Here is a 26,741-nt window from a genome sequence, read left to right as displayed (position 1 = left end):
AAAAATTATCAAAACCTTAATCATATGATTTTTTTAAAGAAAAACTTTATATGAGAAGCAAAATTAACCAATTAGGGAAATTAAATAATTTGTTTTATTAAGAATAAAAACTGCAATTATGCTGCCAAACTGTAGAGCATCAGGCAGAAGCACGTTCTCAATTAGCAAGTACAGCCATGTATTCAAGGAGCTGGGCCTTCTCCTCTATCTCCCTGCCACGTTCAAGATTGGCTGTCACTTCTTAAAAGCATACCATTACATAATAAAAAGAACAATAAAACACGTTAGTGTCTTCTATACTTTTCAACAAATGCATTACAAAGGGGAAAATTTTACCTACATTGTTTTTCCCAGAGGACACTTGTTTACAAATTCTGCAGAACACATTGGGGAAAATGCAAGGTTAGACAGTCCTCTCTGAAGGCTCTGAGCCAATACCCCTATAACTGATCAGTCAATGTGAGTGATGGGGGACTGCCTGTGAGAGGAATTTCTGTAGGCCTGGGTCTGGCCCTCAGGATCTGGGGCCAGAGAGGGTCACCACTGCATAAAGGAAAGCATCGGCCCTATAGCTAATCTGTTCTGCCACCACTCAGGTTAGTATTCAGAGATCCTACAGGTTCTGGGAGACCTGGGATCTTTAGAGAAGAACAACAGAGAAAGAACCTCTCCCACCTGATATTAAGAAGGCAAAAGGGGCTGGGCACAGTGGCTCATGCCAGAATCCTAGCACTTTGGGAGGCTGAGGTGGGAAGATTGCTTGAGCCCAGGAGTTTGAGACCAGCCTGGGGAACATGGAAAAACCCTGTCAAAAATACAAAAATTAGCCAGGCGTGGTGGCACATACCTGTAGTTCCACTACTTGGGAGGCTGAGGTGGGAGGATCACTTGAACATGGGAGGTCAAGGCTGCAATGAGCTGTGATTGTGCCACTGCACTCCAGCCTGGACAACAGAGTGAGAACTTGTCTCAAAAAAAAAAAAAAAAAAAAAAAGGAGGCAAGGGGAACCAAATATCACTGTTGGTTCATCTTGGGAGGGCTGAATGCCCACCGAATAGAGAGGCTTGCTTAGCAGGAACAGCTATTAAACTTAAGGGAATATACCTGCAAAAACTCATGCAGACTGTTTGAAAGCCAGGGCCGAGCTTGGAGCTAAACTAGAATAGATATTTCTTGGATTGTCTCCTCCTCAGCCATTAATCCAAGAAGTGAGTATCAGGCCCAGACTAATCCTATAACACATACATTTGATATGGCTACCTCACAAAGGATGTGCTTTCCCCACTACATTCAACTAGACTCTAAAATAGGGATTCCCAATTAAGGTTGCAAGGACTATAGCCGTCACTATCTGCACCTTGCTCATTCCCCAGGGATCTAGACCAGAGGTCACCAGCAGACACTTCCTACATGTGACTTCCTGCCTCTGTCTGCCCAGGGCTTTCTCTGGCCACTGAAGTAAATTCTGTAGAGTTAAGATCCCAGGACAACCGTCAACCAATAAGGGACAGGACTGGTAGATAAAACCCTAGTATCCTTACCCCTCAGTGAAACAATTCTGAGCCCAGTTTGCCCATAAGAGTAAATGGCTCATAAAAATACTGCTTTCTTCTTCTTATATTACTTTTCCTCTCTTCTATGACATTCCTAGAAATAGCTCTCAGATAAACTACTTGCACCCCAATAGTTTTCTCAGAATGTCATGTAAAGACACTGGGTAATAGATGGGAATATAGAGAACCACTTCAATCAAGGGATCCCAAGTCCAGAGCTATCACTTCTGATGGGAAAGTCTTAAAAGAAGGACTGGTCCCTGATACCTACATCACATCACTACAAATTCCCACCCCAATGTTGAAAACAATTTTGTCCTTAGCCAGAGGGATTTATGGTAGCCCAGAATAATTATGGTCATTTGGCATGAAGTCAGTCTCATAGCTGAGTCTGCTTCGACCTCAAGCTCCAGCTCCAGGACCTGGAATTCTGGCTTAGTCCTATTCTCAATCCTCAACATTGCATTCCAGTGTCACTGAGAGAATTCTTGCACTGTTACTAAACAACTGAGTCCTGGGATTCAAATTTGGTTCCAAACTATAAGTATCCCTTCTCCCCTAGACAAGGAAGAGAAAGTTAACTTAATCTTTGTTTCTCAGAAGGGAAGAATTAAAGACACTGAAGTCAACAGTGTTTGAATGGTCATTGCATAAATACACCATGTTAATCAGAATTTGGGCACACAACACATAGAACTTCTAAGTTAGAAGAAAATAGAAGACAGATGTTCAATTATGTAATGTAGGTTGACTTTGAAAAGTTCCATAAGAAACAGATCAACTACAAATAGGCAGGAGGAGAGGAAGATGGTGAGGGAAAGCTCTCAGAAGAAAGTAATGGAGGACATTAAGGAAGAGGAATGGTGTCAGAGCAGTGAGAGCTCCTCCCAGGACTTCAATGCATGGAAGGACTGGTGACAACCAGCGGAGCCTCCTACATATGGGTATTGGGTACCAGAGCTGCCTCTAGGGCTGGTGACAATAAGCAGTGTCTATATCACAGAAGTATTGGATTCAAGAAATACCTCTAGGTATGGTGGGAGCAAGCAGGATCTCCATCATAGGGGTATTTGATTTAAGCACTGCCTCTGCCACCATCTGCTTGACTTTGGGGTGTGTGAGCTTTAAAATGTCAATAGACTCAATAATCTCTTTGGTTCCTTATATTCCTATTATTGGATCTGTGATTTTTGCTGCATTTTTCTGAACAAAATGTTCTTTAGTTTTTCAGCTATTAAGTTTCGCCGTTACCTCTATTCATGCAACAACTATCTATTCTGTATCTAGTTAGTGCCAGGCACTGTACTAGGTTCTGGAAAATCAATGCTGAACAAAATAGATGTGAGTCCAGCTCTCACTGAGCTTACAATTTGGTAGAAACAATAGAAAGGCAAACAGAAATTACAAATCAGATGTTTATAGAGAAAGTGCAGAGAGTTATGGAAGCATGAAACAGGAATCCTAACATAGACTTCATATAGGTCAGAAATGGAAGAAATTGTCTCAAAGCCAAGAGTACAAGAATAAGAGAGGATTAGCCAGACAAAATAAAGTGGAAAGATAATTTTAGGCAAAGGAAGTGGAATATGGGAAAGCCTTAACATAAAAAAGAATGGGTCAAATTCAAGGATAAACTTATAAAAGTAGTGTGGCTGGGGACTACCATGCTGGAGAGGTCAGTGCACAGTTTGGGTTATCTTGAGTGCTATGGAGAGCTTTAGAATGATTTTAAATAAATATATCACATAACCAGATTTTCATTTTAGAAATATCATTTGGCCACTGTTGGAGAATAGGTTAGAAAGGACTAAAGGGGAATCAAAATGACACATACGAGGCCAGTGAGATGACAGTGATTGGACCAGCAGTATGATGGAGAGGTTAGAGAGATATGAAGAGAAGATATTAAGGAGGCAGAAGCAACAGCACTAGATGTTTGATTGTATGTGGAATGAAATAGAAAGAGCATAATTATGGTACCCAGGTTGTGGACAGACACAGAAACAGGCTATTTGGGGCTAATGGCAGTAAAAAGACATAGAAGAGAGGCAGGTATTAGAAAGAAGTGAGGAGATAATTATGAGTTTAGTTTGGGGCATGCTGAGTTTGAGGTGCTCATGAGACACTGAAGTGGAGAGATCAAATGAAGATCTGAGCCCCATGGACTTCTGAGGGCTACAGATAAAGACTCAGTTATCTGCATATAAATGAGAAGTGAAGATATGGGAATGATGAGATGTTCCCAAGAGATTGTGGCAAACATACCTGAGTTTAAGTGCCATTCTGCCACTCATTAGTAATGTGATCTTGGAAATTTTAACTTTGCTGCTCTGGTATCTTATTTATATATTAGAGATAATACTTCACAGGTACAGTGATAGTTAATGTAATAATGCATGAAAATTGCTTAATCCAGAGTCTGAAATACAGTGGAATCTCGGTAAATGCTAGCGCTGTTGAAGGTGTTACTATTGTTATTATTCTGAAAACAAAAGATAGAGTGCCAATATTCACAATCATGTATGGGAGAAGCTGAGAAAGGAGAGACTGAGAAGGAGAAGACAGAAAGTTAGGAAAACCAAGAGAGTGTCATGGTAGCCAAAATATACAGTATTTTAAGGAGGAAATTGTCAAAACAGCCAATAGGACCATCAAGATAAGAACTGAGATAGGCCTGGACAATATAGTGGTACACTGTCAACAAAAAAATTTTTTCAAAACTAGCCGAGTGTGGTGGCATGTGCCTATAGCCCAGCTATTCGGGAGGCTGAGGTGGGAGAATTGCTTGAGCCCAGGAGACAGAGGTTGCAGTGAGCAGAGATTGCACCACTGCACTCTAGTCTGGGTGACAGTGATACCCTGTCTCAAAAAAAAAAAAAAGAAAGAAAAAGAAAAAAACAAAAAAGACAAGAACTGAGAAGGGCCCCCTGACTTTAGCCACAAGGCAATCTCTTGTATCCCTGCAAGGAAGCATTTTAGTGAGATAGGAGGGCAAAATCCAAGCTTCAAAGACTGAAAAGTGACTGGAAACAGTGAGTAGAAGTAAGTCCTTTATTAAAAGCCAGCAGAGAACAGGAGGAGAGAGGAGGGAAGACCTGGATGGGCTCTGCATCAAGGGAGAGTTTTTAAAGTTGGAGGAAAGTTAAGCATCTTTAAATGCTGATAGGAAAGAGCTGGCAGACAAGGAGAGAGAGAAAAATGAGGTAGCTATGAGATAAGATCCTAAGCAGAGGGAAAGGAATGGTCCTTAGAATGTAGGATGATACCTCTCATGTTGTAAGAGAAGGGAAGGAGGAAAGAAGGCTGCAGACACAGGTGAGTTGGAGGTTTGATGGTATGAAGTTGGCAGAGTTCTGTTTTTCTCCATGAACTAGGAAATATGGTCATTGGCTTACTGCAAGGGAAGACAGGGAATAGTGAGAAAAGAGTGTATTTGAAACCTCAGACTAGAAGAAACTGCTGACTAGGGATACCGTGTGATTCCCAGGCAATACTGAGGTTCCCCATAACCCCTCAGCAGTTCAGGGGAACAGTTCTAGATTGACTTAGCCTTGGGATTTAGGATAAGGGTGAGGGAGTGGCTAAAATTGTGGACCACAAGTCTAATCTGGTTATGGAGAAAAGTGTTCAGCCACAGACTGAACCTGGAGGTCCCAGCGAAATTGGAGGTCCCAATGAAATTCTCCAATAATCTGGAGTTCTCCAGTAACTTGGAGGTCCGAATGAAATTCAAACAGGTGGAGAAATGTTGACAATGTCAATAAATAAAAGACTGTGATAAGAAAGTAGCATGAGACTTAAGATAAAGTAGACTATAAACCAAAGTCTTTGATGAATATGGGAGAGTGCCTGGAACTCAGTGGTCCTGGAAATGAGGAGAGAGGGCAGCATGGCTAAATCTGGTGGTGATGGTAGGATGGTACAAAGTGGTGAAGAAGCAATGACATAGAAGCACATGGGGAGCAAAGACATAACCCTGAGGCACCTGGAGGAGGGTGGAATAAACAGCCTCCCCTGAATGCCTTGCAGGGGAATGGGTTCCTGGGAGGAGCCAAGTGTGAGTTCAGGGAGGGGCCAGATACGAGGGTGGGAGAGGGGCTGTTTTGACTATCAAGATGGGACAGATGAGAGGGACAGGGCCAGTGGGCAAGCTGTCACCTCTCTGTGGTTATGTCCACTCTTATAAGAGTATAAATACTTCCTGAAGAAGAATGAGAAGATGGAATTCACCATTGGATCCCTCGAAACTAACAACTTCCGTCGCTTTACTCCGGAGTCACTGGTGGAGATAGAGAAGCAAATTGCTGCCAAGCAGGGAACAAAGAAAGCCAGAGAGAAGCATAGGGAGCAGAAGGACCAAGAAGAGAAGCCTCGGCCCCAGCTAGACTTGAAAGCCTGCAATCAGCTGCCCAAGTTCTATGGTGAGCTCCCAGCAGAACTGATCGGGGAGCCCCTGGAGGATCTAGACCCATTCTACAGCACACACCGGGTAAGAGCTACCAGTAGGAATGTCTGCTCTCAGCTCTTGGAGAGGAAGTCTAGGTCCCACCCAGCCCAGGAAGTCCTCCTTGGCCCTGGGTGATGTGGCAGTCTGCTAAAGATTCCGTTAACAACCAAAAAAAAAAAAAAATCTAACTTATTTGATGATCTCTTTGAATTTTTATGACATTTATGATAGAAACTAACTAAACCCTATGATAGAAACTAACTAAACCCACATCTTCAAAAGCAGATAACTGCTGCAGAGCTTTCAGGGAAAGTTGGCTGTTCCCTTGGATGAGCTCTGGCCTGGGGCCTCCAGAGGAGTTGGGTCTCTTTGCAGGTGGAGAGCAGACATCTTGAGGTTGGGGGAAGAGCATGGCGGTGAGGACAGAAAGCAGGATGATTTAAGCCAGTGGTCCTCAACTATGATCTTGGAACGCCTGGTGTCCCCAAAACTGTTTTAGTGGGTTTATAAAAGGAAAACTATTTTATAACAATACTTGGATGTAATTTGTCTTTTTCACACACTTTCTCTTATGATCATACATTGGTGAATATAGAGGCTATTGATGGGGGATGATATCATCACTCTAACAGCTACTGGAATGTGTGCCTGTATATTCCCGTGTTTTAAAATTTCCTGAGTTTTAAATTTCTAATATGAGATATATATACACACACATATGATGTATATATGTGTGTACACATCTTTACACTATATATATACATACAACTATGTATATACATACAACTAGACCATGTAGCTAGTTATGTATATATGTATATAAGCATATATATATATTAATTTCTAATATGATATACATATATATGGCATAAACAAAAAGGTATCAACATAAACAAAAGTTATTTGGGGTCCTCAATAAGGTTTGAGAGTAATAATCCCTGAAATCAAAAAGTTTGAGAATCAGTAGTTTAAACAAGAGCTTCTTCATGACAATTATCTCACCTGTGTTGTATTTTAGATGTTCTACAGAGCCAAAAAATGGTGAATGCATTTTCGGGAGTTAGGAGGACAGGAATCAGCCATCTCAAATATGGCTAGCAAAGTAAATAAAAAGACACTGAATATCTTTCTTCCTCCTCTCCCATGCCAAGAGTTCATATCCTCCTAAATGCTCAGAGGGAGAAAACAGGAGAGGGTTTAAGAGACAGAGACGTAGAAGGTGGAGACAGAAGAAACATTACAGAACAAGGATGGTTCTCTTGTCAGAAGAGAAATTAAATGCAACCATAACTTCACCATCCTGTTGCCAGAGTCCTCCCCTGGGCATAACACATCTTACCAGCCTGAGGATTGGCTGTCTGTCCATTAAAGTACCCTCAGTGGGCTCATCTTGGTGCACTGTCAGTCCCAGAGACGAGGATCTTGCTGAGAGGGTGAGGATATGGCTTTTAGTCCTTGATCCTCTCTACCTCTCTGTACCTGCATTTGACTCTCATTGACCTGTAGTTCCCAGAGCCCTTCTTGCTCATAAGCCTGAGATAATGCCTCTCATGTTTAAAAACATGGTTGTATAAGGAATCTTGTTTCTCATTGGAGGTCCACTTTCTGTTTTGTTTTGTTTTAGACATTTATGGTGCTGAACAAAGGGAGGACCATTTCCCGGTTTAGTGCCACTCGGGCCCTGTGGCTATTCAGTCCTTTCAACCTGATCAGAAGAACGGCCATCAAAGTGTCTGTCCACTCATATCCTTTGCACGATTGCCTCTTCCACGTGTTACAATTAGACCTTGCCCACTGTGTCCAGTACCTTCTTTAGAGGTTAGCAACAGAGCCCTTATCCAATTGAATCCCAAAAGTACGATGAGGTCATTAGATTGAAAAAATGGCTTGGGCCTTTAATGTGTCCCACACCCCAAAGCAGTCCCAAGACACAGAAGAAGTGTTTATGCAACACACAGGTGGTTTGGATTCACCTCAGACTAATCTAGACACACCTGTGGATGCACAACTTGAAAAACATCCTCTTTATGAGGGGAGGTTTGCTGATGCCCCCAGACACATTCTCACCACGGTGTGTGGTCCGCTTTCCCCACAACACAACAGGCAGTAAGAGGGCCCAAGCCTTCTTTGGGCAGATGAGATAGGCATGAGTTGTTGCTCTGTGCCATAGCCATGCTGAGAAGTGGCTGCTTACTGGGCAAAAGAGCAGCACCTCCCAGAGGGCAAGGAAAACAGACCATGATGGGAAGAGTACACATAGTCTCAATGGGACCTCATTGGTCATGGGGCACTGTTAACATCACAAATTACTCAAAAACTACTAGCAGGTTTAAAATGTCAATAATCTGATGTTCATGCCATACAAGACTGTAATGATTAGAGACACATTGGTCAAATGTCTACTATATGAATTGTTTTAGGTAATGTCAGAAGCTGCCTTCAGGGGATTTTGCAAGGCAAGCCAAACTAGTAGAAAAAAGATACTTTGGTTTGGTTTCCTAAGATCTTCCTGGGTGGTCCTAATGGAAAGATCCTAATGACCTAAGATCCTTGGTCATCGGAAGGATTGGAAGTTCTTTATGACAAATTTAGCCCTGGCTTGCAGGAGGTTGATGTACAAGAATACACCTGCCTCAGTTGCCTGACAAATGGTAACCAGCCTTTTCTTAGAAGGCTTCAGTAAAAAAGAGTTCTACCCTGCTCCCTAACTCTGAGGCAGATTGTTGGATTTCTGGACAGTTGTCATTGAGCTGGTAACCTTGGCACAGTCATCTATCTGCACACTCAACATGAAGCTGCACAGCTTGATGAAGTTGCATTACGTTTTCTCTTTTTACATTTTTTTCTTTCTGGCTAGCCAGCAAGAATTACGTTTTCTGAGCTGAATCTTGAATTTTCAGATTCTACAGAAGGATATTTAATGACAATACAGTCTCCCACTTGCTAAATACTTCCTAAGTGTCAATACCATCATCAGTTCAAAAGCCTCTGAAGTAGAGATTACCATCCCCATTTTACAGATAATGAAACTGACACACAGAGGCATTAAGTAAATTATCCAAGACCATGTAGCTAGTTAAGAAGTCCAGCCTGCATCCTGCGTAGAGCAGTAACTACAGTGAGGAAGTAGGGTGGAAAGTAATCAGGGTAATTATTCTCTCAATGTGTCGTCTCTGCTTGGGTAGTTGTTGCTTTTTCAAAATATATACAATTACATGGAAATTACAAATAAAGAGAAATCACAAACATACAAATTCCTCTTTATGGATTCTGGTTGAATTACATCTGGATAAGTAAGAAACAGCTAATTAGAAATAAAATCCCCTAAAAAGAACCAAGTGACCAGTGAATATTCTCTTCATCTTGAGATTTGATGAGTAAATAATTGCTTGGTAGAGTCACAGCTGGACAGAAAAGCTGTTGAGGGCATCTCTTCCTCACAAAAGTCTGCATTTAAATCTCATAAATTTGGTAACTCCAGCCCCAAAAGATGCTAGAATTCTCAGGGCCCTATTATTAATATTTCACCAAAAATATAATTCTAATCACATTTGCTATGAATGTTTTCATAACTAATATTATACATAAGATATATTACTTTTAAATATTTGTACAATTGGAGACACGATTTTAGTTTAATCCTTGGATTAACATTTCCCCCCATGTGAGCATATTTCTTAATTTAATTGTAACTCAGCAGGAAAATGCGGTTTAATTAATAGAATTTTCCTTTTCAAAATAGATGTGTTCCTAAGTAACTGTAAAACTAGACACATCAAGGCATTTACAGAAAACTAAAATACATTTAAATACTTCTGCTCAAATTGAAAAATGAGTGTTGTACTCTGTCTGTAGGTCAAGCTTATCTTCAAGCTTTGTTTTTCCTTAGGAAGCACTGTTAGGAGCCCAGCTATTCCTAAGAAAAATGTCCAAGTGGGAACAATTTACCTTTAGATTCTCCCCACCAACATTTCTTCCCTTCTATTTTCCCCTTCCACCCACCTTCCTTTCAATGTCTCCCTCCCCTTTTGATAATCCCTTTGCCCATAGTCTGCTGTCAATATTCTCCACTCTGGCTATTCAGAGTTCTCCACCCCAGCCTAATCCTACTTGGGGTTTTCTTCCTGAGCCAGTATTTCTCTTCCCTGTGCCTGCCTCCACCGTTCCTACCCAGAAGACCATTTCCTCGGTGGAACTGATCTCAACTAAGTTACGCAAACAATCTGATGAAAGTAATTCCCGTGAAAGTTTGTACCTCTTCACTTATCTCCAAGTTTCTAACTTTTCTTTGTCTTTTAGAGTAAAAAAGACATTTGCCAGATGAAATTTCAGGCCATTTTGTATACTGAAATGAAGGCTTCGGGGCAGAAGGAAGTTTTGGAAAAGGGAGCCTGTTTCCTTCTATCTTGCTCAGAGTTTGTTATCAGACAGATAAGAGTTCACATCTCTGCAGCATGGTTGACTAGCTGCATGACCTGAGAAAAGTTATTTAACTTTTATTTTTTGTCAGCCTGTTTCTCAGCTTCAAAATGTAGATATTTATACCCACCTGTAGATCAGTTGTATTAGAAGTAACATGGACAAAGTACTCAGCCTAGCCTAGGCACTCAGTAAAGGTTAGTGGTTATTATGTGACAAGATCATAAAGCTAATATTAGCTAAGATTTATGAATGTAATCATTCAGCATCAAGGTGATCCTAGATGACATCACAGAGACTTGTTGATCTCAGCTTTTCCTTAACACAGGCCTTTCAGGTGGTTCAGTTTATTTATTACGGTCACTATTTTGGTTAATTGTGTGTGCATGACCCGAACTGACCTTCCAGAGAAAATTGAGTGAGTAGATTTGCTATCATTATTGTACCATCTCTTTTTGCTTTCTTTTCTTCCTTCACTTGGCAGTCTTTGTCTTTTATTTATCCTGCCATGCCTCATGTGGGCAATGCTGAATCTCATTGTCTATGTGTCTTTGTAATAACCAGATCTCTCCTTCTGTGAGCTTTGTTTCATAAACATACATAATTTTCAGTTTCAAGGAGATACAGATTAGTGGTTCTCAACTTTGGCTGCATATTGCAATTTTTGGGGAGATTTTTTAAATGCCTGAGTCCCAGCCCCAGAAAGTCTAAGGTGGCCTGGGAAGATGAGTCTCCTCGCCCCCACCCCCCGCCACACACACACACACTCACTCACCTGCTAGATGCACACACAAATGTATGCCTTAGAGAAGGTATGCTTTTGAGAAGGCCTACTATGAAAGAGAGACAGGAGCAAAACTGAGACAGAACTAAGAACAAATGGCTCTGGAGTATATTTAGAAAATAATTCATAAATGAAGCTGTTTAAGTTATCATGCTTCATATGCCTCAAAGTAATCTTAGTATTCCTGAGGTTATTCTATTTCCCTAGGTTAGTGGGTGAAACCCCTATAGTTTCAGAATCTGGGAGTTTTCCAAAAACATTCCATATCCACACATCTGGGAGGGATGCTTCCACTCCAGCCTGAACCTAACATACTTTTGGGCATAATAACAGGTGCTTTGCAGAGCTTTCTTTTTTTTTTTTTTTTTTTTTTTGCTAATCATAACATTAACGCATGCCACAACAGAAAATATGTTATATTTTTATTAATAGATTAAAGGAAAAGAATCACATAGTCTTCTTAATTGATGCTAAAATCATTTGATAAAGTTTAATTTCCATTTATAACTTTAAATTCTTAGAAAAGTTGAAATAGAAGGGAATAAATGTGGCACATATACACCATGGAATGCTATGCAGTCATAAAAAAGGATGAGTTCATGTCCTTTGCAGGGACATGGATGAAGCTGGAAACCATCATTCTCAGCAAACTAACACAAGAACAGAAAACCAAACACCGCATGTTCTCACTCATAAGTGGGAGTTGAACAATGAGAACACATGGACACAGGGAGGGGAACACACTGGGGCCTGTTGAGGGGTGGGGGGCTAGGGGAGGGATAGCATTAGGAGAAATACCTAATGTAGATGACGGGTTGAAGGGTGCAGCAAACCACCATGGCACGTGTACACCTATGTAACAAACCTGCACGTTCTGCACATGTACCACAGAACTTAAAGTATAATAATTTAAAAAGGGGGATTGCATCACTCTGATAAAGGGTATTCATTGTTTTAAAGTATCAAGCGTCATACTCAATTGTGAACATGGAAAGCTTTGAGATCAAAAGAAAAAAAAACCAAAGATGTCTGTTCTTCTCAGTTCCACTTTGTAAAGGAGGTCTCAGCCAGCATAGTAAAGCAAAGAAAAAAAAAGTGCAAGAAGAAAAAAGTACCGAAGATGTAATTTACAGATAATAAGATTGTATACATAAAATATCCAACATAACCTAGAGATAAACAGTAAGAATTAATAAAAGAGTATAGTAAGGTAGCTGGGTACAAATTAACATACATAAATCAATTGTGTATATACACTAGCAACAAACAGAAAATAGTTTTTAAAAATACCATTTACACTGGCATTTTAAAATGTCAAGTATCTAGGAATAAGACTATCAAAGTATAAGTAAGGTCTCTATAAGGAAAATTATAATAAGTATTGTGTAAAATTTTTAAAGAAAACCAAATCAGTGGGGAGACATGTTCTCAGATTCAAAGTCTCAATATTGTAAAGACTCCCCAAAATGATTAATAAATTTAATATGATCCTCAAATCAATATTTCAACAGGCTTCTTTTGGTATTACTTGACAAACTTTAAACTTTAAATTTTCTTCCTCAAAAGTTTACATGAAATTTTAAAGAGCAAATTATAGCCAAGAAACTTTTGAGGAAGAAATACAAAGTGGGAGAACTCATTCTACTGGATGTCGAGATTTACTATAAAGCTCTAATTGAAGCAGTGTGCCATTGGTGTAAGATTGGTCAGAATAATGTAACAGCATAGACAGTCCATAAACAGACCAACACATATGTAAGCAGCTAATGTGAAAAGGTGGCACCCCAGAACAGTAGGGAAAAGGTGGTATTCAAAAAATGATGCTGAAGAATTAGGAATCCCACTGGAAAAACTACATTAAACATCCAACTTTGCACCACACACAAGAATCAATTCTAGGTGGATCAACACTTCACTTTCTTTGCGAAATGTAAATATATAAAGCCCTTTTTTAAATTTTACTTTAAGTTCTGGGGTACATGTGCAGAAAGTGCAGGTTTGTTACATAGGTATACACATGTCATGGTGGTTTGCTGCACCCATCAACCCATCATCTACATTAGGTGTTTCTCCTAATGCTATCCCTCCCCTAGCCCCCAACCCCTCAACAGGCCCTGGTGTGTGATGTCCCCCTCCCTGTATCCACGTGCTCTCATTGTTCGTCTCCCACCTATGAGTGAGAATATGCGGTGTTTGGTTTTCTGTTCTTATGTCAGTTTGCTGAGAATGATGGTTTCCAGCTTCATCCATGTCCCTGCAAAGAACATGAACTCACCCTTTTTTATGGTTGCATAGTATTCCATGGTGTATATGTGCCATATTTTCTTTATCCAGTCTATCACTGATGGGCGTTTGGGTTGGTTCCAAGTCTTTGCTATTGTGAATAGTGCCACAATAAACATATGCATGCTTGTATCTTTATAGTAGAATAATTTATAATCCTTTGGGTATATACTCAGTAATGGAATTGCTGGGTCAAATGGTATTTCTGGTTCTAGATCCTTGAGGAATCACCACACTGTCTTCCACAATGGTTGAACTAATTTACACTCCCACCAACAGTGTAAAAGCATTCCTATCTCTCCACATCCTCTCCAGCATCTGTTGTTTCCTGACTTTTTAATGATCTCCATTCTAACTGGTATGAGACGCCATCTCATTGTGGTTTTGACCGGCATTTCTCTAATGACCAGTGATGACGAGCTTTTTATCATATGTTTATTGGCTGCATAAATGTCTTCTTTTGAGAAGTGTCTGTTCATATCCTTTGCCCACTTTTTGATGGAGTTGTTTTTTCTTGTAAATTTGTTTAAGTTTTTTGTAGATTCTGGATATTAGCCCTTTGTCAAATTGATAGATTGCAAAAATTTTCTCCCATTCTGTAGGTTACCTATTCACTCTGATGATAGTTTCTTTTGCTGTGCAGAAGCTCTTTAGTTTAATTGGATTCCATTTGTCAATTTTGGCTTTTGTCGCCATTGCTTTTGGTGGGTTAGTCATAAAGCCTTTGCCCATGCCTATGTCCTGAAGGGTATTGCCTAGGTTTTCTTCTAGGGTTTTTATGGTTTTAGGTCTTATGTTTAAGTCTTTAATCTATCTTGAGTTAATTTTTGTGTAAGGTATAAGGAAGGGGTCTAGTTTCAATTTTCTGCATAAGGCTAGCCAGTTTTCCCCACACCAGTTATTAAATAGGGAATCCTTTCCCCATTGCTTGCCAAGTTTATCAAAGATCAGATGGTTGTAGATATGTGGTGTTATTTCTGAGGCCTCTGTTCTGTTCCATTGGTCTAGATATCTGTTTTGGTACCAGTACCACGCTGTTTTGGTTACTGTAGCTTTGTAGTATAGCTTGAAGTCGGGTAGCGTGATGCCTCCAACTTTCTTCTTTTTGCTTAGAATTGTCTTGGCTATGCGGGCTCTTTTTTGGTTCCACATGAAATTTAAAGTAGATTTTTCTAATTCTGTGAAGAAAGTCAGTGGTAGCTTGATGGGGATAACATTGAATCTATAAATTACTTTGGGCAGTATGGCCATTTTCACAATATTGATTTTTCCTATCCATGAGCATGGAATGTTTTTCCATTTATTTGTGTCCTCTCTTATTTCCTTGAGCAGTGATTTTTAGTTCTCCTTGAAGAGGTCCTTCACATCTCTTGTAAGTTGTATTTCTAGATATTTTATTCTCTTTGTAGCAATTGTGAATGGGAGTTCACTCATGATTTGGCTCTCGGTTTGTCTGTTATTGGTGTATAGGAATGCTTGTGATTTTTGCACATTGATTTTGTATCCTAAGACTTTGCTGAAGTTGCTTATAAGCTTAAGGAGATTTTGGGCTGAGATGATGGGGTTTTCTAAATATACAGTCATGTCATCTGCAAACAGAGACAATTTGACTTCCTCTTTTCCTATTTGAATACCCCTTATTTCTTTCTCTTGCCTGATTGCCCTGGCCAGAACTTCCAATACTATGTTGAATAAGAGTGGTGAGATAGGGCATTCTTGTCTTGTGCTGGTTTTCAAAGGAAATGCTTCCAGTTTTTGCCCATTCAGTATGATATTGGCTGGGGGCTTGTCATAAATAGTTCTTATTATTTTGAGATACATTCCATCAATACCTAGTTTATTGAGAGTTTTTAGCATGAATGGATGTTGAATTTTGTCGAAGACCTTTTCTGCATCTATTGAGATAATCACGTGGTTTTTGTCATTGGTTCTGTTTGTGTGATGGATTACGTTTATTGACTTGCGTATGTTGAACCAGCTTTGATCCCAGGTATGAAGCAGACTTGATCGTGGTGGATAAGCTTTTTGAAAGGAAAAAACAAAGAGGGATATCTTTATGACCTCAGACTAAGAAAAACTTTATTACATATGACACAAGAAGCACTAACTATACAGGAGAAAACTGATACATTTTAGTATACTATAATTAAGAATGTTCATCAGAAGACAACTTTAAGAGCATGAAAAAGCAAGTGCTTATATTCAGAGTAATGAACTCTACAAATCAATTAGAAAAATGTCAGAACAACCACTTGTAAAATAGCACAAAATTTGAATAGGCACTTTACAAAAGTGGAAATCCAAATGGCCATAAACATATGAAAGTATTCTTAACCTTTTTTTAAATCAAAGAGTTGCAAATTAAAATCACACTGAGATTTTATTACATGTTCATCATAGAAGGGAAATTTTTTAAAGTGTCACAATACCAAGTATTGGGAATGACATGGAGCAACAGAAACTCACACACTGCTGGTGGGAGTGTAAATTTGGACAACGTCTTTGGAAAGCAAGGGGTATTATCTAGTAAAGGTGTAAGCATACATATGCTGTATTCTTCTATTACACTCTTAGGTACCTATGTTTAACAGAAATATGTACTTGTGGACACCAGATTACAGCTACAAGAAAGTTTATGAATATTTGCCCATAAAAACCCCAAACCGGAAACCACTCAAATGTCCATAAACTTTGAGTACATTAACTATTTCTGTTATATTCTAAAATGAGAAAACGTACAGCAATAAAAATGAATAAACTTTAGTGCTGCACAACAATAAGGATGAGTCTTAAGAACGTAATGTTGAACAAAAAAAGCCAAATGCAAAGGATTACATAAACATGGTTCATTTATATAAAGTTTGAAATCAAGCAAAACTAAACTATTTTGTTTAGGAATGCATACTTATGAAGTAAAAAGCATCAATAAAGTAAGGCAAGAAAAAGTACCAAACATTAGGAGAATAGTGGCCTCCAGGGCAGAAGAGGGAGGATATAATCGGGAAGGAGCTGGTGAAGTGCTGGTCACGTTCCATTTTATGGCATGGGTAGCTGTCACACAAGCTGCTATGGAGTGAATTGTGTCCCCTCAAAATTCAAATGTTGAAACAAACCCCCCATGTTGCTATGTTGGAGATTGGGCCTTTAAGGAGGTGATTGGGTTAAATGAAGTCACAAGAGTAGAGCCCTTAAGTGGTAGAACTGGTGTCCTTATAAGAGTAAGAGACAGCTTTCTCCCCTTTGTGTGAGAACACAAGGACAAGGTAGACATCTATAAGCTAGAAAGAGAGTCTTTCCCAGACCCAACTATGCTGACATCCCAATCTCAGGCTTCAACCTCCAGATTTGTGAGAAAATAAATTTCTGTTGCATAAGCCACCCAGTCTATGGTATTTTGTTAAGGCAACAAAGGCTGACTAATACACAAACATTTGTTTTAAAACAATTAATTTATGTTTTATGTACATTTTTATTATGCATGTTACATATCATAATAAAAACCCAATAATTTTTTAAAATAAATGACCATTGCAAAAAATGCAGAACACTGAAAATATAAATCAGAAGATGGTTACTAAGTAGAGAAATCACAAAATCATGAAATTATATTTAATATTGTTGAGATCATATAGCATGTAAAATGTCTATGCTTCTTTTGGAGTTTTAATGTAAAACTTTTTTTGCAAAATGAGTTATTTGGGAGTTATTTGGAGATTGTGGTTAAATATGGAAGATAGAATGCATATGTTTTACCCCACCCTCTCAAAATGCCAATAGAATGACAGCACGGGGAAAAGAACAGTATAAATATACAAGAACAAAGAGAAAGAGAATGGAAAACACAGAGGACAAATGATGTCAAAACAATTGGAAGACCAAAAGTGGGTGGAGAAGTGGTAAATCACTTAGCAGATCAGGGTTTGTTAAACCACGGTGCCTCCAGAGGGGGATAAAAATGAGACTAAAGGCATTTTAACGCCCCCCCTGCCCAACAAGCCCCAGAGGCCCTGCAAGTGTTGACATGATACAAATAGCAAGAAATGGAAGCAGAAAGAGGAAAGAACATGGGAGCAGAGTATGTTCACTTACTGCTGCTTCTATAATAACAAGAAGTTAAAGAGTATTATTTAAAGTTGACAAATAAAGAAATGGACAAAATAATTACACTTGACAGTACAAAGGTAAGCACAAAAAGATATTATTAAATACAGTCAGATGATGGATAAAACAGAGAGGAAAGGAATCACCAAATGGAAATGACAGATTTTGATTAAAGAAATAATACACTAAGGACAATGTATTACATGGTTTTAATTATAATTATAAATTTATAATAAGTTTTTACTTATAAAGACAACCACTAGGATAAAGATACAAACTCTTTAGTAATCTATATATTTGTAACAAATAATATGACAAACTCTAAATACTGGAAGAATTGTACATCAAAAAATAAAAAGCAAATAAGACATGCCAAATAATGAAAAGGTGCAAAAGTAATTGGGGTTTCAGACCATAAATATTAAATCCTTATAACTAGGCTCAAACACATCTTTATTAAGTAGGAACCATTACAATCAACACATTTTTGCCAATGAGAAATGAGTTTGTTTATTCCTGTAGCATAAAAATCCATGCTTTGGGATTCAATGAACTCTTGGAAGGCATTTTCTGCATCCCGCTGGTTATGGAAGTGTTTCACCTGCAAAAAGTTGTTCAGATGCTTGAAGAAGTGGTAGTTGGTTGGTGAGAGGTAAGGTGAATATGGTGGATGAGGCAAAACTTCATAGCCCAATTCATTCAACTTTTGAAGTAACTGTTGGTTGTGTGACATGCAGTCGGTTGTTGTGGAGAAGAATTGGGCCCTTTCTGTTGACCAATGCCAGCTGCAGGCCTTGCAGTTTTCTGTGCATCTCATCAATTTGCTGAGCATACTTCTCAGATGTAATGGCTTTGCTGGGATTCAGAAAGCTGTAGTAGATCAGACCGGCAGCAGACCACCAAGCAGTGACCACGACTTTTTTTGGTGCAAGTTGGGTTTTGGGAAGTGCTTTGGAGCTTCTTCTCAGTCCAGCCACCAAGCTGGTCATTGCCAGTTGTCAAGTAAAATTCACTTTTTATCGCACATCACAATCTGATTAAGAAATAGTTCATTTTTGTTGCATAGAATAAGAGACGACAACACTTCAAAATGACGATTTTTTAAACATTTTTCCTTAGCTTATGAGGCACCCATTTATGGAGCTGTTTCACCTTTCCAATTTGCTTCAACTGCCGAATGACCGTAGAATGGTCAACGCTTGAGTTCTTCCGCAGCTTCTTGTGCAGTTGTAAGAGGATCAACTTCGATGATTGCTCTCAATTGGTCATTGTCAACTTCCAATGGCCAGCCACTACTCTCCTCATCTTCAAGGTTCTCATCTCCTTTGCAAAACTTCTTGAACCACCACTGCACTGTACCTTTGTTAGCAATCCCTGGGCCAAATGCGTTGTTGATGTTGAGTTGTCTCTGCTGCTTTACAACCCATTTTGAACTCAAATAAGAAAATCACTCGAATTTGCTTTTTGTATAACATAATTTCCATAGTCTAAAATAAATATAAAATAAACAGCAAGTAATAAGTCATTAGCAAAAAAAAGTGAGAAATGCACATTAAAATGATGTATAACATGGTCACATTTATTTAAGAATGTATTCCAATATCAAACGGCAAATTTCAACAATGCAAAAACCACAATTACTTTTGTACCAACCTAATATTTTAAAAACTAAATACGTCATATGAAATAATATAAACAAGCTAAGACTAAGCAAATCTGTCATGTCAATAAATATAAATGGATTTGACTCACCTATTTTTAAAAATGCCTATTACACTACAAAGCAATACCCAACTCTATGTTGAATAAAAAAAATACTCCTCACGGTGATACAGAAAAGCTAAAATTATAGAATTCAAAAGACATAAGCAAAGGCAAACAAAGAAAGCAGGATCCGTGATTTTAATATCAGAGAAAGTGGAATCTCGGTCAAAAAGCATGAAATAGGACAAAAATTGCGCAGACATATTAATATTAAAGACAATAGTAATCTATATCTTTGCAACAAATAAGATGGCAACAATATTTATAAATCAGAAATTATTAGAGTAGGAGGATAAATAAAAACATTGTAGGAATAGAAATTTTCAATTAATTTTAGCCAATAACAGATCAAATGTATTAAAAAGTATGCAAAGTTATAGATGACCTAGTAATATAATTAATATAATGTATCTGATTAATATATAGCAAACTACCTTCCCTAACAATAGAAAATGCACCTCCTTTTCAAAAAACCAAACATATCAAACCAAATATTAAGCCACGACCAAAACCTCAATAAGCTCCAGAAAGTGGAAATAATATAGAAAACATTCTCTGATCATAATAAAATAGAGTTAAAAAATAATAACCAAATTTAATAAAATGAGAGGACTTTCCACTTGATAATTTTTAAAAATCTCTCTTAAAGAACTCTTGGACGAAAGACAAACTATAAACTAAAATTATATAATTTCGAGGGAAGAAAAGATAAAAAACAGTTTAATCAGAACCTAGAGAGTGCAGTTAAAGACATACACATTCAGGGAATAAGTCACAGCATGGAAGCATAGAATATTTATACCAGTAAAAGCTGAAAAGAAATTATTTAAAGACCTAACAAAACTAGAAAAAGGATAACAAATGAAAGAAAGAAGTTAATAATTATAAAAAGCAATAAATTACAAAATAGAAAAACAGTAGATCTAATAAATCCAAATGCTGTTGTAAAAATATGCACAAGACCTTTATACTAAAAAATAATACAGCATTATTGAGAGAAATTTTAAAGTACCTAAATGAATTAAAGGATGTCTCATGTGACTGGATTAGAAGATTCATAATTGTTAGAATGTCAGTGCTGCCCAAATTAGTCTATAAATTCAATGACATCCCCAAAAAAATCCCAGCAGCAGCTGTTTTGTAGAAATTAGCTGAACAGATTTCATTTGCATGGATGAAGCGAAGTTTATTTAACTATTTTCCTATTGATAGACATTCACGTTTATCATAATTAACATAATCCTCATATTTTGCCACCACATATTAATTTTTTGGTGAGTATCCTTACACATGCATCTTTGTACACATAATATGAGTAAAATTAAGGGATGAATTTCTAGAAGTAGAATTGCCAGGTCAAAGGGGTGTACATTTTAATTTTTGAGATATTGCCAAATCGTCTTCCAAAGTTGGATCCTTTCCATTCCCAGTAATTATCAAATCCATTCTTTAGGAGATTTTGTATTAACTGAACTGTTGACATAATTCCCTTTATATGCACACTATGAAAAGTATAACATATACAAATCTACCTATATGGTCACAATCCTGGGAATTTATGTGGCAGGTATTGGATGATGTTCAGCATCCTTGGCCTCGTGGAAATAATCAGACTAGATTTTCTTTTTGAACGCAAATTGATAATAGCCATTCGTTGTTTCCCATGTTGCTGAGAACCCAGAGGAAGATAATAAATGTCCTTGGGATAGACTGGGGCTCCAAAGATCATGCTGTATACTTTTGAAAAAGCATTAAATTGTAGCCAGTGAGGAATCAGAAACCAACCTTATTGCCATGTTCTTAACACAATCTTTTTCCTTATCTTCCCTCCCTTCCATTATTCCTTGCTGAAACATTAGCTTTGCACAATTACCTGCTGATAATGGTAGCTCTATGTCTTTCTGTGTGCCTGCCTATCTGTCTGCTTGTGGAAAGATAAAGATAGATATTCCATTTTCTAATCCCCTCTTTTGCTTGGGAAGAAACTAGAGGTTCTTCCTCAGATTGGGCACCAGAAGGTAAAGAGAGCAGGGGGTCAAAAATTGTAAAGAAGGGCAAGACTAGAACTTTCCTACTGTCCCCATGCCCTGGTTTCAGAGAATCATTGAAGGGGCTCTTTGATGGCCCTAGGACACTCACCTCTAACCATAACAATATTCTGGAAAACCTTTGACAAATTATAGCAATTTGGTTGTAGAGAAGATAAATGTTTTCTCACCTGGCAAAGAACATGTGAAATGAAGCTGAATCTACTGCAAACGGGGTGGGTGTTTAACACTGCATGCATAAAGTATTGATTTGTATCTTTTCAAATTTATGGAACTGTTATCATTTTATATGTGTGCTTTATCTGATGTTTTAAAATTATGTTTTTGAGATTTGCCCAAATGGATACATGAAGACCTAATTCATTCATTTTTTATTGCCATATAGTATTCCATAAAGATATTATCCTGTGTTTTCTCCTCAAAGTTACAGTTTTCCTTTCTACATTTAGGTATTTCAATCTCCTAGAATTTATTTTTGTATGTGTGTGGTATGAGATAGGCTTCCAATATTTTTCCATATGGATTATTCCAACATTATTTTCAATACATCATTTCCCAAGTGGTTCCTACCACTCCTTCTGCCATGCACCAGATTCCCATGTCTACTGAATCTGTTTCTCCCAGTAATCTCATTGTCACATCCTGAGTCAACACCACGTGTATTTAAATGCTCTATAGTAAGACTTAACCTGGTCGATTCACATGCCCCTCCTTATTTGTCTTCTTGAAAATTATTTTGGTTCTTGTTTCTTTACTTTTCCATATCAGTTTAAGGGTCATATTTTCCAGCTGTTTTCTTACAACTCTGTGGAAACTTTGTTTGGTAATGCACTGAATTTATTTATCACCACAGGAAGAATCACAACATTTACAATACGAAGCCTTCCCACACATCAGTATGGCAGATCTCTTAATTTATACAGGTCTTCTTTAATATTTTTCTACAACATTTTATAATGTCTTTTTCCTAGGTACATTGCAATTTTGGTTGCCCTGTTGAATACTTATTATTGCTAAACTGTCTTAATATTATTAATTTCTATATAGTGATTTTGCATCCAGCAACCCTGCTGAGCTCCTTAAAGTTAAATTTTTCTGTAGATTCCCTTGGACGTCCTATTTAGACAATTATATTATCTGCAAATAATGACAAACTTGTTTCTTCCTTTATGATTCTTATACCACTTGTTTATTTTTCCTGTCTTATTGAATTGGCCGGGACCTTCAACATGATGGTAATTCAAAGCTATGACAGTGAGCATATTTATTTTGCTCTTGATTTTAAAGTGTGTGCTTCTAATGTTTCACTATTATGATGTTTATGAGAGTCTCATAATTACTTTTTATATCAATTTTTTCCATTTCTTGTTTGTTGAGACTTTCATCATGAATGGGTGTTGGCTTCTATCAGTATTTTTATATTTATCGAGGTTACCATATAGTCTTTCATCTGTTAATATAGTAAATCCGTAAACTAACAGGTTTGCTAGTCTATTTTTAATGGTTCCAGCTGATCATTTTGCTGGATTCAATTAGGTGTATTTCATTTTATCTATTTTGCTAAATGAGGCTGGCCTGTAATCTTCTTTCATAAACTGTCCCTTTGGGATGTTCCAACTCTCTCCTGAATAGTCCCTGGGAACTCCAACTTATTCTTACTTTGTTTAGCAGAGCAATTCATCTCTCTCCATCTCCTACAATGTTTCTCAACAAGTGATCTAAGGATCTCTCTGCACATATAATTTTAAAATCTAACATGTAAGATTAATTATTATATTCATAGAATTTCTAACTTTTTTTGTTTTCAAAAACAGTGTATGTGCTTCAAAAACTGATTTCATTCATAATGGTTAACATGGAGTTAATCATAGGCAGTTTATCTTGACTAATGTATTTTATTGTCACCTGACAGTTATTTACACTTGTCAGACTTGCATTTGCCATTATTACTGTCGCTTTGCATAATATCACAATTCAAAAAAAAGAGTCATCACTTCGAAAGCGGTTTTCTGAAGCATAACAATAATGATAAAAATAGAAATATAAATCCTACAATGTGAAATAAAGTCACAATGTAAGTAATGAATGGCCTCCATTGTAAAAATACAAAGCATGAATCTGTTTGTCATGAGACAAGTGGACAATGGATGTGGATAATCTCCCAAAAACAGACAAAAATATATAAGAAAATGGGAGCCATGACAATGAATAATGATAATTGAATTTTATTGGACCAATGATCCTTTTGTCCTGGTACCCAGTTTATTATCTGCTAACGTTTTTGTCAAGTAATGATATAAAGCTATCAAAACTTCCATATTATTTTCCAATAAAGCTTATCAACCCCACTTTTAAACCAATTGAATATCTCTACTACAAGCACAAAATAAGGCTTTCCCAGTATAAAATTGTGAAAATTTTATGTTAAATGTTGAGAAGACAACAAAACTATAGAGTCATCATTCATCCTCATATCAAAAATAAGCGCAATTGCACTCCTGCTGGTAAGATACAAAACCAGTTTCCAAATCAATTACAAATATTGTGGTTGGAGAAGAAACAAGAAAAACAATTGGTATAATTCCTTAATTAGAAGTATTGCATTCCTTATAATGTGACTGGCATTTAAAGTCAATGACTGTTAGGTATACGAGCAGACATTTTATTTTATAGTTAAACAAAACTATGAATAAGTAAGTTGTCAGCATATCTTCACTATATATATGGGAAAGACTCAGTGACTTTTTGTTCTATTTATCATGAAGCTAATTTTAAAAGAAGAGCTCTCTGGTTTAATTAAAAATTAGTTTGAACCTATGAAACAGACTTTAAAAGGTATGTTGGCTTATGCACTAATGTTTGTAGCAGCGTTATTCACAATAGCCAAATATGTCCATCAACAGATGAATGGATAAAAAATGTAGTATATATGTAAACAATTGAATATCATTCAGTTTTAAAAATGAAAGATTCTGATACATGCCACAACATTGACGAAGCATTGTGCTAAGTAAAATAACTTAAACGCAAAAGAACAAACGTTGCATGACTCCACCTTTAGTAGGTACCTAGAACAGGCAAATTCATGGAGACAGAAAGTAGAATGGAAGTTGCCAGAGATGGGGAATGGGGAGTTATTATTTAATGGGTACATTTCTGTTCGGGATTATAAAAAAGTTTGGAAACAGATAGTGGTGATAGTTCCACAACACTGAATGTACTTAATGCCACTAAATTGTGTACTTAAAAATGGTGAAAGTGGTAAATTTTATGTTATGTATATTATGCATATTTTACCAAAACTTTTTTTTAAAAGAGGAAAGGTGTTAAATTGCCATTGAAGAAACTCCAGCCACATGGTCAGCAAGGAAAGGTATCACTATCCAGATAGAAGATGCTACTCCCAGATCCCAATGCTAGTGAATACCTTATTCACGGAACGCAGCTGGGGGTCTGTAATATGCCTCCAGATTCCGATTTGCTGTTGAGGTACACAGTGGAAATTGTGAATACAAACTGATTGTGGTCACTTAGTGTACATGTGTTTGGCCTACTGGGCTGAAATGAAAAGTGAGTAAGAGAGGCTGCTCTCCCACACTGAATTGCTTTGGCTGGCAAATAGGAAAGGCTTACACAGAGTTTTAAAAATAAGGAATGAAATTTTTAAAATTACCATTTTTATGAGTACAAGTTGGATATCTCAGTGATCCATTCAGAATTTGAATATTATGAATCTTTGCTTTCAGAGCCTGAATATCGGGATTTGTAACAATCAGACATCAGTGGTGCAAGTGGCTCAACGGCTGAGAGCTTGACTTTTTCCCAATACCCAATGATTTTCTTCATTCACCAGAAAAAGCACTTAGGAAATAACACATTGGGCTTATTAAAAATTACATCTGAATGCTGCAACCGAACGTCAAGAAATACCTTGCAGAGCCAAATACCACCAAAGAGAGGATGCAACTCCATTAGCTGCTGTTGAGCTGGGGCACTTGCCTTCTGGTGAAGCACTGAAAATAGTCTTTAGAGAGCACTCTCTCCATAATTTCTGGGTCTGTGTTTGATTTGACAAACCAGAAATATCCATCAAAGCTTCCCAACAACCTATAATTCTGAGTTAAGATTTTCTAATTTAGAAAACATAAAGAGTGTGGGGGGAAAACCAACAAGATATGGAAGCTGACAGCTCAAGCATCTATGCAACCAGATATAGATTCCTTCATGATTTCAAACACAATTTCTCCTCTCACAGATGTGAAAAAAAATTATTCACTTTTTAACTTGACTTTTACTTTTATTTAAGACATATATGTTCATGATTTAAAAGGTCACAGAGTTTTATAAAGATTCTGACAAAAAAACAGCAATTTCATTTTTCTCATCTCTTCTTTCCAGAGGCCACCACTTTTAGCTTTTTTTACCTGTGTCTTCTGATACCTCCCTATCTCCAATAATATACTCATAATACTAATTTTTAATTTTTCAATTTCTGATGTTATTTATTGGCTTCCTATTATGAGAAAAAACTTAAGGCCACATCCACAAACTCATTTCCTCTCACCCTCGTCTTCCTGTTACAGTTATATTGTAATCTTCAGTTAGATCATCAGATAATATATCCATTGTATGACTACATATATAATTACATTACATTGCTAAGTAAACACTGTTTACAGCTGTGTCATGCAGTGTACTTTGACTATATTTCCTTTTTGCACAATGTTTTTGCTTTCCCTGGAGTTAATAAGGATTTTATTTTTTTGTTTGCTCAGTTTTCTGTTTATCCCTAATTTGTTCCCAAACTCTTCTCCAGATGTTTAATTGTTGCTTCAATTTATTTGCACACATCAGGTGCATGTGTATCATTTTTTTTCCTATGGAAATCACTGCTAGAGTACTTCATCTTCTGCCTCATTCTGACCTAGATGTTTTCTAGGCCTGATGCACAGCTGTTTTCTAGAGATTTTTTCTTCTTCGTCCTTTTTTTGGATTCCTTTTGCCTCTTCCCTGGATCGCATATATGTTTCTTGTTTGAATGGAGCATATCCTCTAGTAACATTTTTTTTAAGACAAAGTCTCTCTATGCTGCCCAGGCTGTTGGCCTCAAACTCCTGGGTTCAAGTGATCCTCCTGCCTCAACCTCCCAAGTAGTTAGGACTACAGGTACATACCACCATGCCCAGCTTCTAGTAACTTTATTAGAAGGGTAACTAAGAAGTACATTTCCCAAGACTTCATATATTCTACCTTCTTTGACAGTTTGGCTAGGGAAAGACTTCTGTATTAGAAATTATTTTCCTCTTAATTTTGAAGGCCTTGCTCATTGTCTTCTAATTTC

The 26,741-nt window shown here is 37.5% G+C and overlaps 1 protein-coding gene across 3 annotated transcripts in view; it reads left to right on the top strand.

Annotated features, from left to right (window-relative positions):
* Positions 1 to 5,773: 5,773 nt before the first annotated feature.
* Positions 5,774 to 26,741, top strand: part of SCN10A (sodium voltage-gated channel alpha subunit 10) — a 96,086-nt gene continuing 75,118 nt past the window's right edge. For all 3 annotated transcript variants that reach the window (XM_019023082.4, XM_019023081.4, XM_004033869.4), the window contains exons 1-3: positions 5,774 to 6,043; positions 7,626 to 7,753; positions 10,758 to 10,838. In XM_019023082.4, the coding sequence (XP_018878627.4) occupies positions 5,774 to 6,043; positions 7,626 to 7,753; positions 10,758 to 10,838 (479 nt within the window). The remainder of the gene's footprint in view (positions 6,044 to 7,625; positions 7,754 to 10,757; positions 10,839 to 26,741) is intronic.

Source organism: Gorilla gorilla, chromosome 2 (genome assembly GCF_029281585.2).
Source record: "Gorilla gorilla gorilla isolate KB3781 chromosome 2, NHGRI_mGorGor1-v2.1_pri, whole genome shotgun sequence".
NCBI lineage: Eukaryota > Metazoa > Chordata > Mammalia > Primates > Hominidae > Gorilla > Gorilla gorilla.
This window is presented reverse-complemented; position numbering and strand designations above follow the sequence as displayed.